The sequence below is a fragment of the Dipteris shenzhenensis genome, chromosome 1 (genome assembly GCF_047967505.1).
Source record: "Dipteris shenzhenensis isolate YYH24624 ecotype China chromosome 1, Dip_SZ_1.0, whole genome shotgun sequence".
In the NCBI taxonomy this organism is placed as follows: domain Eukaryota; kingdom Viridiplantae; phylum Streptophyta; class Polypodiopsida; order Gleicheniales; family Dipteridaceae; genus Dipteris; species Dipteris shenzhenensis.
Window position 1 is genome coordinate 26,817,636 of NC_141596.1, and position 15,813 is coordinate 26,833,448.

The following is a 15,813-nucleotide window of genomic DNA, read 5'->3' on the forward strand; positions in this document are numbered from 1 at the left end:
CAAACTGAAACTACAGAACCACACAGAGAACACTAGAGACAACAAGATGTGCCACAAACAGATCTGCTGTAACTCAGCCCATAAACCAGGGCAGCAACTGAAATACAAAGTATCCTGAACAGGATGAGAAACAGGAGCTGCAGAAGGGGCTGAACTGAAGCAGAGGAAAGGGGCACAAGGAGGCTGCAGAAGGGGCTGAGCTGAAGCAGAGGAAAGGGGCACAAGGAGGCTGCAGCCTGAGAGCACGGAGGCTGGAGGAGCCTGAAGCGAGGAGGCAGGGGACTGGGAGCGAGGAGGCTAGAGGAGTCTGAACCGAGGAGGCAGGAGCCTAGAAATGAGGAGGCTGAAGGAGCCTGGGGCGAAGAGGCAGGAATCTGGGAACAAAGGGGACTGAAGAAGCCTGGAGCAAGGAGGCAGGAGCCCGGAAAGAGGAGGGATCTGCTAAGGGAGCATGGGCAGCCAACAGGGCAGCTGAGGGGGGCTCAGGTGGGGACGGCCAGGAGCAGGGAAAGACTGGAGCCTTGAGGAGCTGCTGGAAGGAGTGAATGAAATGAGGAAGGGGGAGGGCCCTTATATAGGGAAGGCCAGGAGGGTCGATCAGTTGGCCTAGACCGACCAGCCTGGTCGGTCAGCCAACTGGTCGGCCAGAGGCTGGTCGGCCAGGACCTGGTCGGCCAGGGGCTGGTCGGCCAGCCTACCCCCTCTCGCCCCCCTGCTGCGTGGGAGCTCGTCGGCCAGTCTACCCTGGAGATGTCAGTCTCAACACCCCCTCTCAGCTCCAGGGTGTGGCACAAGACCCAGAGAGCTGGCATGACGCTGGAGAAGGGGAGAGGGAACAGGTTTGGTAAAAATGTCGGCGACGTTGTCGGTAGTGGTGCTGAAGAGGAGCAAAATGGTACCGTCAAGAACCTTCTCTCGCGTGTAGTGGTACTGAATTTCGATGTGTTTTGTCCGAGCATGGAAAACCGGATTGCGAGCAAGGGCAATACAACTTTGATTGTCGCAAAAAAGTGTGGTAGGAGCGGGTTGCTGAAAACCACAATCGAGAAGAAGGCGCCGAAGCCACACAGCCTCACAGGTGGCACTACACATAGCACGATACTCAGCCTCGGTGGAGGATAGGGCGACCGTGGGTTGGCGTTTACTGGACCAAGAGATAGCCGCAGAGCCAAAGGAGAAAACATAGCCCTATCTTCGGAGGAGATAGCCTTGCCTGCATGGAGGATGTCCTGATGCATGCTCTGCATTTTATTGATGTGGTCCCGTATGGAAGGGGAAGTAGCCGGATCGAGGCGACGAAGCTGAACTTCCAAGGAGATACGTTTCATGGGAGTGACGCGAAGGTACATGCCATCAAGGAATTCCCAAATAGCACGTGCAGAAGTAAGGTGCTTGATATGATTGAGAACCCCTGGTTGACAATTGAGAAAGATGAACGAGCGTACACGAGCATTCAATTTGTCCCAGATAAGAGAAGCATGTGGATCCTCCTCAGGAGACGGACGAGGGATCCCGGGATCAACAAACTCGGCAAGATCATAAGATTCCAATACAGACGCCATCTGAATTTTCCAAAGGGAATAGTTGGTCCCATCTAATTGCCGAGCATCTGGAAATGTAGGAAGAGTGGGGATGCGTACAGGCTTGTCAGACTCTTGAAAGAAACTGGACATAGGGGGAACGCGAAGATCCGGAGCAGAATCCTTTGTTTCATCAGCCATGACTGAAACCAGGGAGTGGACAGCAACCAAGGGCTGAAGAGAACGGGGCTGGTGAGCAGATCGAAATCTAGAACGGGGCTGCCGACAGGCAGCAAAAAATATATATATATAGGGGAAGAAGAGAGGTCTGTAGTCAGCGGGAAAGAGAGTTGCCGACGAGTACAAGCTTCTTCAACTTCATCAATACAGGAGCTCCAAGATCAGAGAGTATTCTGGTGCTCTCATACCATATTAAAAATGGCAGCGGAAGATGCAAACAAACTGAAACTACAGAACCACACAGAGAACACTAGAGACAACAAGATGTGCCACAAACAGATCTGCTGTAACTCAGCCCATAAACCAGGGCAGCAACTGAAATACAAAGTATCCTGAATAGGATGAGAAACAGGAGCTGCAGAAGGGGCTGAACTGAAGCAGAGGAAAGGGGCACAAGGAGGCTGCAGAAGGGGCTGAGCTGAAGCAGAGGAAAGGGGCACAAGGAGGCTGCAGCCTGAGAGCACGGAGGCTGGAGGAGCCTGAAGCGAGAAGGCAGGGGCCTGGGAGCGAGGAGGCTAGAGGAGTCTGAACCGAGGAGGCAGGAGCCTAGAAATGAGGAGGCTGAAGGAGCCTGGGGCGAAGAGGCAGGAATCTGGGAACAAAGGGGACTGAAGAAGCCTGGAGCGAGGAGGCAGGAGCCCGGAAAGAGGAGGGATCTGCTGAGGGAGCATGGGCAGCCAACAGGGCAGCTGAGGGGGGCTCAGGTGGGGACGGCCAGGAGCAGGCAAAGACTGGAGCCTTGAGGAGCTGCTGGAAGGAGTGAATGAAATGAGGAAGGGGGAGGGCCCTTATATAGGGAAGGCCAGGAGGGTCGGTCAGTTGGCCTAGACCGACCAGCCTGGTCGGTCAGCCAACTGGGCCGACCAGCTGGTCGGCCAGAGGCTGGTCAGCCAGGACCTGGTCGGCCAGGGGCTGGTCGGCTAGCCTACCCCCTCTGGCCCCCCTGCTGCGTGGGAGCTGGTCGGCCAGTCTACCCTGGAGATGTCAGTCTCAACAACTTGAGCATCCATTTGTACAAAGTTCTTTTTTACTGAGTTTCTATCAACACTCTGGAGGTGAAGGGCAGACTCAGCTGTGACAAAGGCTAGCACTAAAGGAGAAGGGTAGTCCACAACCTCTTGCTACAACTGCTTGTGAAGACTATATGATTTCCTTTTAGTCTCTCCCAAACGAGCATCCAAGCAAAAAAATGCTTAGACAATCTAGTTGATAGGGCAACGTACCACTTAAGATAGAAAGACTGTATTGCACCATTACTAAGCTGCAACATGGATGAAAACTTCACAAGGTGAAATCTGAGTAGAAACTCAGCCTATGACCCCTCTATATATCTAGATGAATCCAGGAACAAGTAACCAAGAGGTGTAAACTGCTCTAAAGTAGACAGTTGTCAAGTACAAGGAAGTGCCCTCAAAGTGCCTCATACCTACAAAAGAGGGCTGATTAGGAAGCTATGTGAGCAGCATCATGGCTGTCAGGTAGACATAATGGTAGCATGCCATGTGGGCAGCACAGCGCCCAGATGGCATGCTTTATTTCTGCTCATGTGCAATCCTTGTACTAAAAAAAGGTGTCACTCTTCCATTTCCTACCTATGTGGGGGCTCAATGGTGGAATTGGTCCATCTATCCCAATGGTAAAGAAATGCTTAGACAAATTAGCTAAAAGGGCAACACACCACTTAAGATGGAAAGAATTTCTCGCAATATCAGCAAGCCGCAACATGGACGAAAACTTCACAAGTGAAATTTGCATGTTTGCTAATACAGCAGGATGAATCCAGGAACATGCCCAAACTCAGCCTATAACGCCTCCCTACACCCCTCCCCACATGGACTTTTGTGAATGATCCACTCGAATGCAATAAGAATTAACCCTAAGAAGAATCTAGTGTGCTGCCCACATGGCAACCTATGTGCTGCCTAGTGCCCATGTGGCAGCCTGTTCATCCCTTGCCTTCCCCCTACCAATCTACAAGTCTTCCTCGTTTATGGGCTTCCATGTGGGGAGTTGACCGTTCCTTTCTAACAAGATGCACAAGAGCAAAGCTCAAAGCTGAATGTAGAGTTACAAAGGGCGCCATAACTGAAGTAACAAAGAGAGAGAAGAACTCTCTTGAGTATCTGGCCCATCAGACACCTGATGCACTAATATTTTCGTGCACATCCAAACCTATAAGAATATCATAAGAATGCCTTACATTAACTTAAAACATTTGTAACTCAGTTAAGGTATTGTAGTTTTAGTGCCTTGTTGCTATACAATTCTGCTTTCAAACCACACGGTGGTGCCCAGTAGCATTCCTGCTCTCTTGTTCTCCTACTTCAATTGGAATGGAACTCTCCTCGTGCTAATCCATGATTGAAACCTCTCACTAAGCCAATCTATGTGCCCCTTTTAACCCGTGCAGACCCATGCGTCTACTTCAGCTTTGGCTACATCTCAACACCGTCATCACAGACGTCCTCTTCTTGTCCTCGTCTCAGAAGAGTCATGCGTTGGAGCTTCCAAAAGCTATCCAAAGTTTTCCATATTCGGAATACAACGCAAATTTGTTCCAATCACTCTAAGCGTTATCCCCAAGAAGCTCAACCAAAGAAACAAATTTTGAACTTTTGTTATCAGGACAGTGGACATCCCTTTACAAGCTTGCCTTTACTTTGACCCTGTAAGCTTTTAGCATTTGGCAGTTACCCAAGACGTCCGTCAGAGGCCGAGAGGCCTGCCATTTTCATCCGACGGAGAATTGAAGGATGGCGTTGGCTACGTCACGTTTGCAGCAAACCTATTTTCGTAAAAGGCATCCTTCGAATTAACTCTGGCTGAGCAACTCTTCCACGACTAGACAAAGCAGCCGCTTACTTTGAAATTACTTTTTACTGACTAAAAATCCCTGCAATGGAGCAGCTAAGGACGTGCTTGCGATTGCGTACCTGCATTACCACAACCCACCATGAGCACGCGAGCGATTTTGGGGATAAATTTGTGAACGAGAGGCTCGACTCCGGAGTAACGCTGGTACCAATCGAAAGGACCGGCATCTTGTTTGTAGCGCTGGTCCCAGTAAGAGGCATCGCCATAACTGAATGAGCTACAAAGAGCGCGATCTCGATACATTCTAAGTAGATGGGATGGGTTTCCCAAAAGTGAGAAGTGGGAGAGTGCAGAAAGACGATGGAGTACGTGGATCTGAATTTCCCATTATTTTTATTCAAATTCTATCAAATATGTGGCAACCAATTCAAGATTCCAAACCTCATGATCTAGCTTTTTAACCCAACCACACTAGTTTTAGGTGCTTATAGACTAGCACCGTGGGGCCGCCCAAGACTTTCCCATAGGGAGGGAGTGCAGAGCGGCAGATAGACGATCCTGTACGTGGATCTACATTGCCCATTATCTTCTTCCTTTCTACGAAAAATGTGGGGACCAGTTCCTTTTTCTCGAGATTCCAGACCTATGATCTAGCTTTTAACCCTGCCAAACTAGTTTTCTTCGGCTAATCTTCAAGGTGTTTAGAGACTGAGGACCACTTGCTTGCCCATGGAGGAGGGAATAGAATTGGAGGATGGCTGCCACGTGTGGTGGCTCACACCAGCTGCTGCAACAGGTTGCTAGTTTATGTCACCAATGAGTTATTGGTGTCGAGATTAATCGTGTATCAATCGGAGGAGTTGGCCATGGAGTCGGCGGCCTTCATGGGCTACACCCAAAAATTTGTATTTTTGTCTGAGCCCGTCCCTACCCTCACACCACCTTTTGGAGGATGAATGGCGGGTAGTGTGAACCTGACCATGGTTTGAATGCATCTAGGTCGTGGGTTGGATGTGGGCAAGCAACCTTGCCCGTCCATGGTCTGTGGGCAGTTCCCATGATGTGCTAGTTTGGAAACACCCTTAATAGGCTATGTGCATCTAACTCTATTGTACCTCCTATTAAATTATTGCCTAGATTTGCATCTCGTTGCATCTAATGGTCCGCCAAATTGAAAAGAGTTCAAAATTGTATTAATTAGTGGAAAAGGGAGGACGTGTTGCATCTAATGGTTCGCCCAATTGAAAAGAATCCAAAAATGTATTAACTGGTGGGAAAAGGGAGGATGGGAGGGGTAGTAAAGCCAAGGGGCTCAGAGTTGAATAATGAGAAAGTCTCTCTATTTATGAGGGCCTTACCTCTTATTTATGTGGGTAAGAAATTAAAACATCTTTACAATAAATTTTTCACAATATCTCATGATCTAAAAGGATACTACTATTGGGGTAAAGGGCAGTGTGCCTGCCCACTTGTACAGTGCCCATGTATACTCATATATATATGATAGAGGAATAAGCTGGAGTAGCTTTTGCTCCACCATTTCTGGTGTCTCCTTATCCCTTTATGTGTGCTCTCCTCTCCCACAAGTGAGTGAGTAGCTTGGTGCAGTTGGACAACAGTGAGTCAACCAAGGAGCTATGAAGGTCGTCGAACGTGGATTGAGAATGATGACTGACCTCCGCTAGTGTGCGATATTGTGGCATTTCAGAGGTGATGCTGAATGCGGAGGCAAGCTCGGGGGATGTGAGACACTGCGACAGAAGCGTGAGATCTCCTGGGGATGGCTGCCCCTCCTCCCATTCTCTAACCCTGTCGTTGGAACTTCAAAGGCACGGCTGCAGCAACAGTAGCACGAGAAACTTAACAGAGGAAGAGGCATTGCAGGAAGCATCAGTTGATGCGGTTGCTGTTACTTGGAGAGATGGAATCGAGGCAAAGGTGGAACTGGCTAGAGGTGTACAAGCTGAGGGGTGCACTGTGGAAGTGTCATATCTTCCTATCCTGAGAGGCAATGCTTTGATGCTTTGGGCATACATTCCACAGTCGAGTGGGGCCACTAAGTAGCTGGCATTTGTGGCAGTCTAGCACCGCCTCAGACCGCCATTAGAAGTCCCCTGTTTCACTACCATTGTTGCAGACATTGCCAGTTGTTTGAGATAAGGTTATTAGTAACCTTAATAACCTTAATTATTAAATCATTAAGTGTTTACTTCCAAGCCATGGCTCACATGGAGAAGCACGTTCCTTGTGCCTAACGCCTCTTGGATCCTTCTTCACGCATGGTAAAGCTTGGCAGTCAAATCAATGCATTTGAAGCATATTGCCTATCTTTCTGGTGCTTATGTCCATGTTGGACACCTAGATAGGTAGTATTTCCCGTGATTGGCTTGGCTCAGGGGTATGGTTAGGCACCTCGAGCCACTGTAGGCCAACATTGAGACTCACCAGTTTAGGAGTACTCTCTGCAGGAGGCCCTTGATTAGATTCTTGAAAGTTCACACATGCTTTGACAGTGGTACATGTTTGGTTGAGATGCATTGACAATCCGTTTGATGCATGGTTATTTGCCTATGTTGGATACATACGGTGGTACGGTGATGTACTGAGATCCTGTCAGATTAGCATTGTTTGGAGCTGTTTCAGGGCTGGTTTGTCAACATTTTGGGGCTGATTTGTTACCGTATTCGAGGCTGATTTTATGGCATTGTGTTTGCCATTGGTTAGGACATTACAGTTGGCATATGTCGAGGCTGTTTTGGGGGCTATTTTGCCGGAACAGATGAGTGCCGTAAAGGGCAGCAAGCATACAAGCTGCTGTAATAGTTGCTATTTTTATGACAAAATAGTCATTTTCAGGACTGAACATCTCTTTCCTGGTGCCGAACTGGAAAGTTGTAGTTCGCTGAACAGACTACAACTTTGCTTTTGGAAGCAAGTTGATCCGATATACGCTGCAGGAGTTACAGCCTCTACAAAACCACAAAAAGTTGCATTCTATTGTCTATTTGTGACCAATGTGCAGGAAGCTGTTTTCAGGTGAGAATCTCTGAGAATCCACAAGGATTTGGCTCTTAAGGTCAACTGACAAGTTGTAGATCTTTCTACAAGCTACAACTTTGCTATTTACAGCTTTGGCATCAATCTTTTGGTGAAAATATATCGCTGTTCAAAGACAGGGACAGCGTGTTATCTTACCCAAAGTGGCTGTGAGGTATTGTTGTAGGAATTTCTCTTGCACAATAGTGAATTGGGAACTCACAGTAAATTACAGACAGTCATTGGGATCTCACTTCAGTCCAAGAGCATTATTGGCATTTTGGCAAGTCACTTTGGCACATTTGGCAAGTGGTGAATGCTTGATTTTGATGCCAAAGGGTTGCACACTTGAGGTGATGCAATAAATGCCATTTCGATGCATTATGCATTTGCATTGGTGGATGCCGCACTGATGTTTATGGATAGTTGAGCTGGGGGCTCCTACTGCCATTGGTTGAGCAGGCATTGCTCATTTGGTTCAGTGCATTGCTTACTTGGATTGCCAAGCATTTTGGCAGGTTACTGCACTGCATATATTCATGTTTATGCCTCTTTATGGCTAAGTGCTTTTGAGCATTGGATCAACCAGTTTATTTGGAGACCTGATTGGTCTAGACAGCACTATATTTTTTGGTCATTTGGGTTGCCTATTGCACTATATTGCTCTTTGGTTGTTAGCTATTGTGCCACAGATATGGCATCTACAGCTGGTAGTGCCCTCTTTGATATTGAGAGGTTGGATGGATCAAACTTTCAGTATTGGAAAGAGCATATTTATGATGTGTTAGTGCAGAAGAGGCAACATAAGCCCATACAATGCAAAGGTGTCAAGCCTAATAGCATTAAACAGAGTGATTGGGATGAGATGGATGAGCAAGCACGCTCTATCATTCAGTCATCACTATCAAAGTTAGTCTACTTGCAGGTACAGGATGGTGTACAGGGTGTAGACTGCCATGCATATGAGTTCTATACTCGTATATGCCGGATGTATGACCATGATAGTGTTATGTTACAGAATGATGGGTTGAAATGCCCTGATGGGCTGAAATACAGCCATGATATGCACTCCAGAGGTAGATCAACCGGTAGAAATAGGTCATGTTCAAGGGGGAATTCCAAGAGCAAGTCTAGCTCTCGGACTTGTGTTAGATGTTTCTATTGTGGAAAGTATGGCCACATGAAAAAGTACTGCTGGAAATGGCTAAGAAAATGCAAGAAGAAGAGCAAGGTTAAGAATGACAGGAAGAAGGAGAAGAAGCATGTTGAGCTTCAAGGCGTGGATGCCAGGGTTTCCACTGACAGTAGTAGTGATGAAGGCATTCTTTTGTCTATGTCTAACACCTCCTTCTTGGCCACTGATGTACCCATCCTCGGTGATTGGATGTTAGATCCATGTGCTTCATGTCATATGACCTCTCATAGGTCATAGTTCAGTGCATATCAGGAATGCATTGTGGAGAGCAGCTTGATGGGCATTGATCATTCTATGGATGTCTATGGTTATAGGGATATCCACCTTGTTATGCCTAGTGGCTCTATTCTTGTTCTGCAGAGGGTTAGACATATACCAGGACTTGATATGAGCAAGATCGGTACTGGACAGTTGGTTGAGGTAGGTTATCATGTCTCTCTGGGTGATCATGCATGGAAGATTGCTAGAGGCAATCTGGTTATGGCTAGGGGATCACGAGTTGGATTCTCTTATGCATTGCATGTATCAGGTGTCTAGGATCAACAGCCATCAGTTAGTTTATGGTACGCCACACTTGGACATATGTCTGTTGCAGGTATGGAAGCCCTTACAACATTGAGATACATTCCTGTTATGGATGTCTCTCAAATTTTATGTCATGATTGTCATGATGGTCAGCAGTCAAGATCCTCTTTTGTGAGGAAGACAATCGGTGAGAGGTATGTTGAGCCATTGCAGTTGGTTCATAATGCAGTTTATGGGCCTATGCCTACCATTTCACTGGGTGGTGCCTCTTACTTTGTGACATTTATTGATGCTGCTACAAAGTACATATGGGTATATCCGATTCGTCAGAAGCATGATGTATATGATACATTTCAGTGCTTCTTGGGTAATGCTGAAAATCAGTCAGGAAAGAATCTATTGAGCTTTATGACTGATGGTGATGCAGAGTTTACCTCTCCTAGATTTCAGCATCTATGTGATACACTTGGTATCAGGAGGGTGTTGACCACTCCTCATCTTTCTGCTCATGATGCCTTGGCAGAAGGCATAAATCGGATTCTATTGGACAAGATTGGTAGCATGCTACGATATGCAAGTCTTACCGAATGCTAGTGGGCTGAGGCATGTAAGACAGCTGCATACTTGTTTAACAAGTCACCCGGGAGATCTCTCGATGGTAGAGTGCCATTTGAGTTCTTGATAGGCAAGGCACCATGTTATGAGCATTTACGTGTGTTTGGCTATGAGGCTTATGCTCATGGTTCCCGATCGAGGTGTATCATCCTTGGATACAGTGAGTCTAGTAGGGACTACAAGTTATAGGATTCTTCAGCTAGAGAGCTAATACGCAACCATAATGTCTATTTCAGAGAGGATGCTATGTTTAGACAGCCCAAGACTGTGGATAGCAAGAGATAGGTGTTCCAAGAGGGTGTAAGTGCACTGATACCTCCGAATTCTTTGCAAGGGTAGCCCATATCCCTTGGAGTGGGAGGTTTTTTCCACGGTGAGCAGGTTATAAAGTTGGATAGCCACGATTACTTCCTGATTTTGATCAAATACGGTCAGATGTCTCGAGTATTCCACAAGTTTATACTCCTATGGAGATTGTTGATGCATTTTCTATGGACAGTTACAGTTTGCTCCCAGGATGCGGAGTGCCTCTTGTAGATGATGATGAGGCTATGCATGGTGAGGAGGATACCTTGGCTAATGATGCCCGATATGATCCATTGGTTGGTTATGCCAAGACAGATGTGGTTTCTGCAGTTATTGACTCAGGTCATATTGCGCATGGGCAGGAATCATTGATACGTTTGCTTTGTAAGTGCCTCCATGGCTAGAAGCAATCCCCTTGAGCTTGGCTTCATAGGTTTGATACCGTTATAAGAGCTCAGGATGTGATGCGCAGTGAGACAGGTTATGGTCTCACTATTTAAGATGTTGTTATCCTTCTGAGGTTACTTGCCATATGGTCCTTTATGGACAAGGATGCTTTGCATTGGAAGCTGCATGGTCTTGATGATGTTTGTCTTCCGATACTTGGTTATTTCAGTATGGAGAGGGGGAAGTTACTAAGTACTCCATTGCCTGTATTGGCTCCATACTTGAAACACAACAGGTTTGACGATCACAAATCAATTGAGCAGCAGGTTATGGTTGATATGGCAGCCATAGTACTTCGTGCATCCATGACTGGGTTGAGACTTGGTTCTCACATTTTTGCCATTGGGGCTACACTTCTAGTTCTTACTTCCGTTGCAATGGGAGTTGGTAGCATGATTATGGCAGATTTTGGCAATAGGGAAGCGATTGTGGACATCAGTTCCTTACGCTTCTAGGAGCAGCATGCAAGTGATGCAGGTTGGGTAGACCAGCAGAGGTCTATTGTAGGTTATGTGCTTATGGTCACAGGTGGTACAGAGACATTTTCTTTGCACAGTGACAGTTCGGGTGCTATGGACTTAGCATAGGAGCACGTGGTGGTGAGAGTTCACTCTCCCAGTGAGATCTGGCATGAGATCTTGGTTGACAGGCATCTATAGCTTGTCATTTTCTATCCTGCAGACTTGATGTCTACTAGCAGCTTATCCTCTATGCACTTTGCACATTGTAAAGTGCTGATGGGCATAAGATGATGGTCTTGTCATCTTGTTTTTTAGCCTATGGCTGATTGTATTATATGTGTACTATACTCCCTTAAAGGCACACTGTCTTTAAGTGGGAGGTTGTTGGGGTAAAGGGCAGTATGCCCGCCCACTTGTACAGTGCCATGTATACTCATATATGTATGATAGAGGAATAAGCTGGAGTAGCTTTTGCTCCACCATTTCTGGTGTCTCCTTATCCCTTTGTGTGTGCTCTCCTCTCCCATAACTACTAGTAGGGAAAGGGTGTCTTGAGTTCAAATCACCTCTTTCCATGAAATTTGTGAAGTCATTCCGACCTTAGCTTAATTGGATTATCTCCACCTAGAAATCTAATGAACTTCCCTATTAAAAAATAAAGGCCTTTTCAAATAAATTCTGGCTTAGGTCAAGTTTGATGTATGGAATAAGTTGTTGAGATTAAGGGACTTAAGGATAGAAAGATGGGAAGTATAGATGAGCAAACTGATCGAAGAGCCATTATCTATCTCACCTGATGTTTTATAGTTTGTTTTAGTCATTTGGGCTTCATCTAGAACCTGCAGAAGTGTTCCATCTTAATACTTCTACTACTTTCATCACTCAAAAAACAGAGAGACTTCAAACAGACAACGCATTCAATTTAGGTCGAAGTTTTCTGAACATCTCTAGGTGAAGCGAGGATGTGAGGAACTGAGGAGCTCTAGTGAGCTCTGCCATTTGCTCAACCATGCCTAACAAGAGGAGGCGCCTCAAGACTCAGAGATCCCAGTCCCCAGCCGATGTCTCTGCAAGAAAGCTCCAAAAAGTAGGTGAAGGAAATGACGGTGTCAGTGAAGAGACGGGCACGTTTGCCGACGCTGTCAAGTCAGGCTCCACAGATCTCGATGCGGTTGAGCTCGCATGTCTCGAACAGGACGTGCACAACGAATCAATATTAGAAAGCGAGAAGGATTTCAGAATGGTGAGGGAACCTCGTGCAAAGTGGTGCGCATTCAAGTTGATATCCAGCTTGAGAGCCTCTACCGTGAATATAGCAGGCTCCTTGACTGTGGCATCTTCATGCTCTTTCTTGGACGCATCCCCTCGGAAGACGAGTTCCCAAGGTGGTTTGATTTTTCGTATCAAGGTAATGCCTCTTTGGCTGACTTCAGGTACGTTGGAAGAGGCTTCTTTCAAGCCACGATGTAGCCTACAAGTGAGCGAGAATAGCTCATTTCGAGCTCAGTTGGTTAGAGAGGTAACTCGATATACGCCATCCCTTGGAGTGCGTCGTTTACCCTTGAAGAGGTCTTGCAGCATGAATGCCCGATGTGGGTTCACTTCCCTGAACTCAATGAACTCCTCATCCCTCAGCTCATTTCAGTGGTGTCTTCTCTCGGTAAGGTACTCTACCTGTCTCATGTGCAACTTAAACGAGCTTCTCCCAAAGCCTACCTCCTGTGGGATAGGAGAAGGGAAATACCTGAGGCCGTGGAGCTGGAACTCCCTAATCAATGGAGCATCTTTGTCGAAGTTTGTTTTGGAGTCTTTCCCAACACTTGCTATTTCTGCAAGAGCAGCGGCCACTTTAATCGAGAATGCCCAAAACGTGGCGGCCATGAGAAGAACGAACCCACACCTCCACCGGAGGAGGAGGAAGAAAAGACGGTGGAAGGCCTTGTGGCAGAGGACACGGGACAAACACAAGTGCTGCATGCACTCTCGTGGGTGCCAAGTGCTCAAATGGAGAAGTCCTAGGGTGAAACACCTCAACAAGACAAAGCTCTTGAAGCGAACCCCGAAGGCAAGGCTGAGACTCACAGGAAGTTCACAGAGGTGGCACAGAAAAAGAAGCTCGAGTGGAAAGCCGCACATGAAGGTCACCAAGGCGATTCCAACCCCAGAAGAGTCGAATCCCTCAAAGATGCTAAGAGTCGAGCACGAAGAGGTGGAGCCTTTATCAATATCTATGTTCCACTGGCGGAAGAAATGGACCGTGATGAAGATTACGAGATGAAGTGCAGGCCAGAAGGCCACAGTTAGCTTGCATCTCATGGAACATAAGAGGTGCATGTGCTCTCTGGAAACAACGAGTGGTTAGGAGGATACTCAACGCTCATGAGCCGAAGGTGTTGGCCTTACATGAACTCAAGACAGGAGATAGAAATCTTGACGGAATATGCATTCGAGGTTACAGGTGCATTAGCAATTGCCCCCAGGCAGGAAGGGGGGGGGACTGCCCTCATTATCAGTGTGAACAACTCTCGGTGGTGACTGTTGAAAATGCTCGGGGGGGGGGAATACATAGCTGTGGAGATATCTTTCCAGGAAGCTAAGTTTATGGCCATTTCAGTGTATGCCCCGAACTGCTCTACTGAGAGAGCCGCCTTATGGGAAAGGCTAAGAACTTTGGTAGAAGGTAAAGAGGCTTTGCTCCTCGGGGATTGGAACTCGGTCTTTAGTGCTCAATACCGGTCTCACGAAGGTGCTGAAGCTTCAACCAATGAAACTAATGCCTGGCAGCTTTTCGAAAGGATATGTAACCTGATCAACTGGGTCTCTTTTGATAATCTTAAAACCCTACAAGTCTTCACGTGGAGCAACAAGCAAGCAAGCAGCACATGGAGGGTAGCTCGTCTCGATATGATCTACTTTTTGCAGGGTGCTTGGTGGATAAAACCTAGAGTTCATGGCCAGGTTCTTACGGACTCGTTCGCGTCCGATCGCCTCCCAATCTTGGTGTCTTTTGATCTACTGCATGCAAAAGTTGTAGCTAAGGGTCCGATGCCCTTCAAGTGGAACTCAGCTATGATGGGACATAAGCACTTCGATGAGTGGGTACGTTTGGCTCGGATAGAAGCTGTTGGAGCATCTACACATCCTGCTCGGGTGTGGAATATATGTATAAGAGCTAGCAGGAATAGAGCAAATATCCACAGACATGCACAACTCAATGCCAGTAAGGCAAGAAAGGCTTTGCCACAAGAACTCCAAGAAAGTCCTAAGGATCCACACCTATCTACCATGCTCAACTCAACAGACTCATTCCTGACAGAGCAAGAACACTGAAGACTCAAAGCTGCTCAAATACAGTCTAGACTCAGATGGCTTGAGGAGGGAGATAGGCCATCAGCTTTCTTTTTCAAAGTAGTAAAGGAAAAGTGACAAAGAGAAGCTATAACCATGATTGCAGACGAGGAAGGTAAGATGGTTACAGAGAAGAGGATATTGCAAGAGTGTTTGCTAATCACTTGGCAAAGGTCTCGGGCTCAAGACCCAACAAGCCAATCGACTTCGAAAGTAAAACAAGGGCCTTCCTGGGCTAATATGCCTTGCAAGGTGCAAGATTTTGAAGCTGTTATGTTGCAGAGACCATTCTCTGAAGGAGATATTAAATTCACGGTCATGCAAATGGCCAAGGAGAAAGCCCCTGGCCGATGGGATTCCTGCAGAGTTCTTCCAAGTTTACTGGGATACATGCAAAACAGAGCTGGTTAAGCTCACAAATTGGTGCAGGATCAAGGGCGTGATGCCCAGAGAACTAAACATGGGTGTCATAAAATTGATTCCGAATCTCACAACAGGCTACTTCCTGGGCAATGGATGCCATTGTCTATGCTCAATATGATCTATAAAGTGAAGGCCAAACTTCTCGCTAATAGAATCAAATTCCTATTGTCAGGGCTAATACACCTGCTTCAATTTGGGTTTGTCACTGGCAGAAATATCCACAAAGCAGTGCTGAACGCGATGCTAGCAGTGGACTATGCCTTGGCAAGCAACGAATAAATAGTCATGCTAAACTTAGACCTTGAGAAGGCCTATGATTGTGTAAGCTGGGACTTCGTCCTAAGTTGCTTAGGTGCATTGGGGTTTGGCAATGGATTTTGCAGGCTAGGAAACATGTTGTTTACGAATGCATGGACCACGGTGTCAGTAAATGGCTACCATTATCAGCAATTTGAATTGGAAAAGGTCGATAAGGCAAGGTTGCCCACTAGCCCCATTGCTGTTTGCCATAGTCACTAAGCCTCTACTAGTGCAGATTGACAAACAACTCAATAGTGGAAGCCTAACGGGCTTAAAGATGCCTGGTGGGACGGTGTTTAGCTCACAATTTTTCGCTGATGACAATACCACCTTTCTGGCAAGAACAACATTAACAGATTTCTGGAAACTGTGGTGGACTTTCCCACACTATCTGACTCCAAAATCAATAAGGACAAGATGACAGCTCTCTGGCTCAGCTGGGATGAGGAACCCCCGTGGACAACTAACTTTGAGTTTAAGTGGATGGCAAGTACTGAGATACCTTGGGTGCCCAATCGAGATAGAAGTCTCCCTGAAAGATAAATTTGACTGGCCAATCAGGAGAATAAAACATAAGTTTGAT

At 46.7% G+C, this 15,813-nt stretch overlaps 1 protein-coding gene across 2 annotated transcripts in view; it reads right to left on the bottom strand.

The window, feature by feature from the left end:
* LOC147905626 (S-adenosyl-L-methionine-dependent methyltransferases superfamily protein) overlaps positions 1–4,941 on the bottom strand; it is an 85,746-nt gene extending 80,805 nt beyond the window's left edge. For both annotated transcript variants that reach the window (XM_087381039.1, XM_087381032.1), the window contains exon 1: positions 4,694–4,941. In XM_087381039.1, the coding sequence (XP_087237165.1) occupies positions 4,694–4,877 (184 nt within the window). In that variant the 5' untranslated portion in view covers positions 4,878–4,941. The remainder of the gene's footprint in view (positions 1–4,693) is intronic.
* Positions 4,942–15,813: the final 10,872 nt, after the last annotated feature.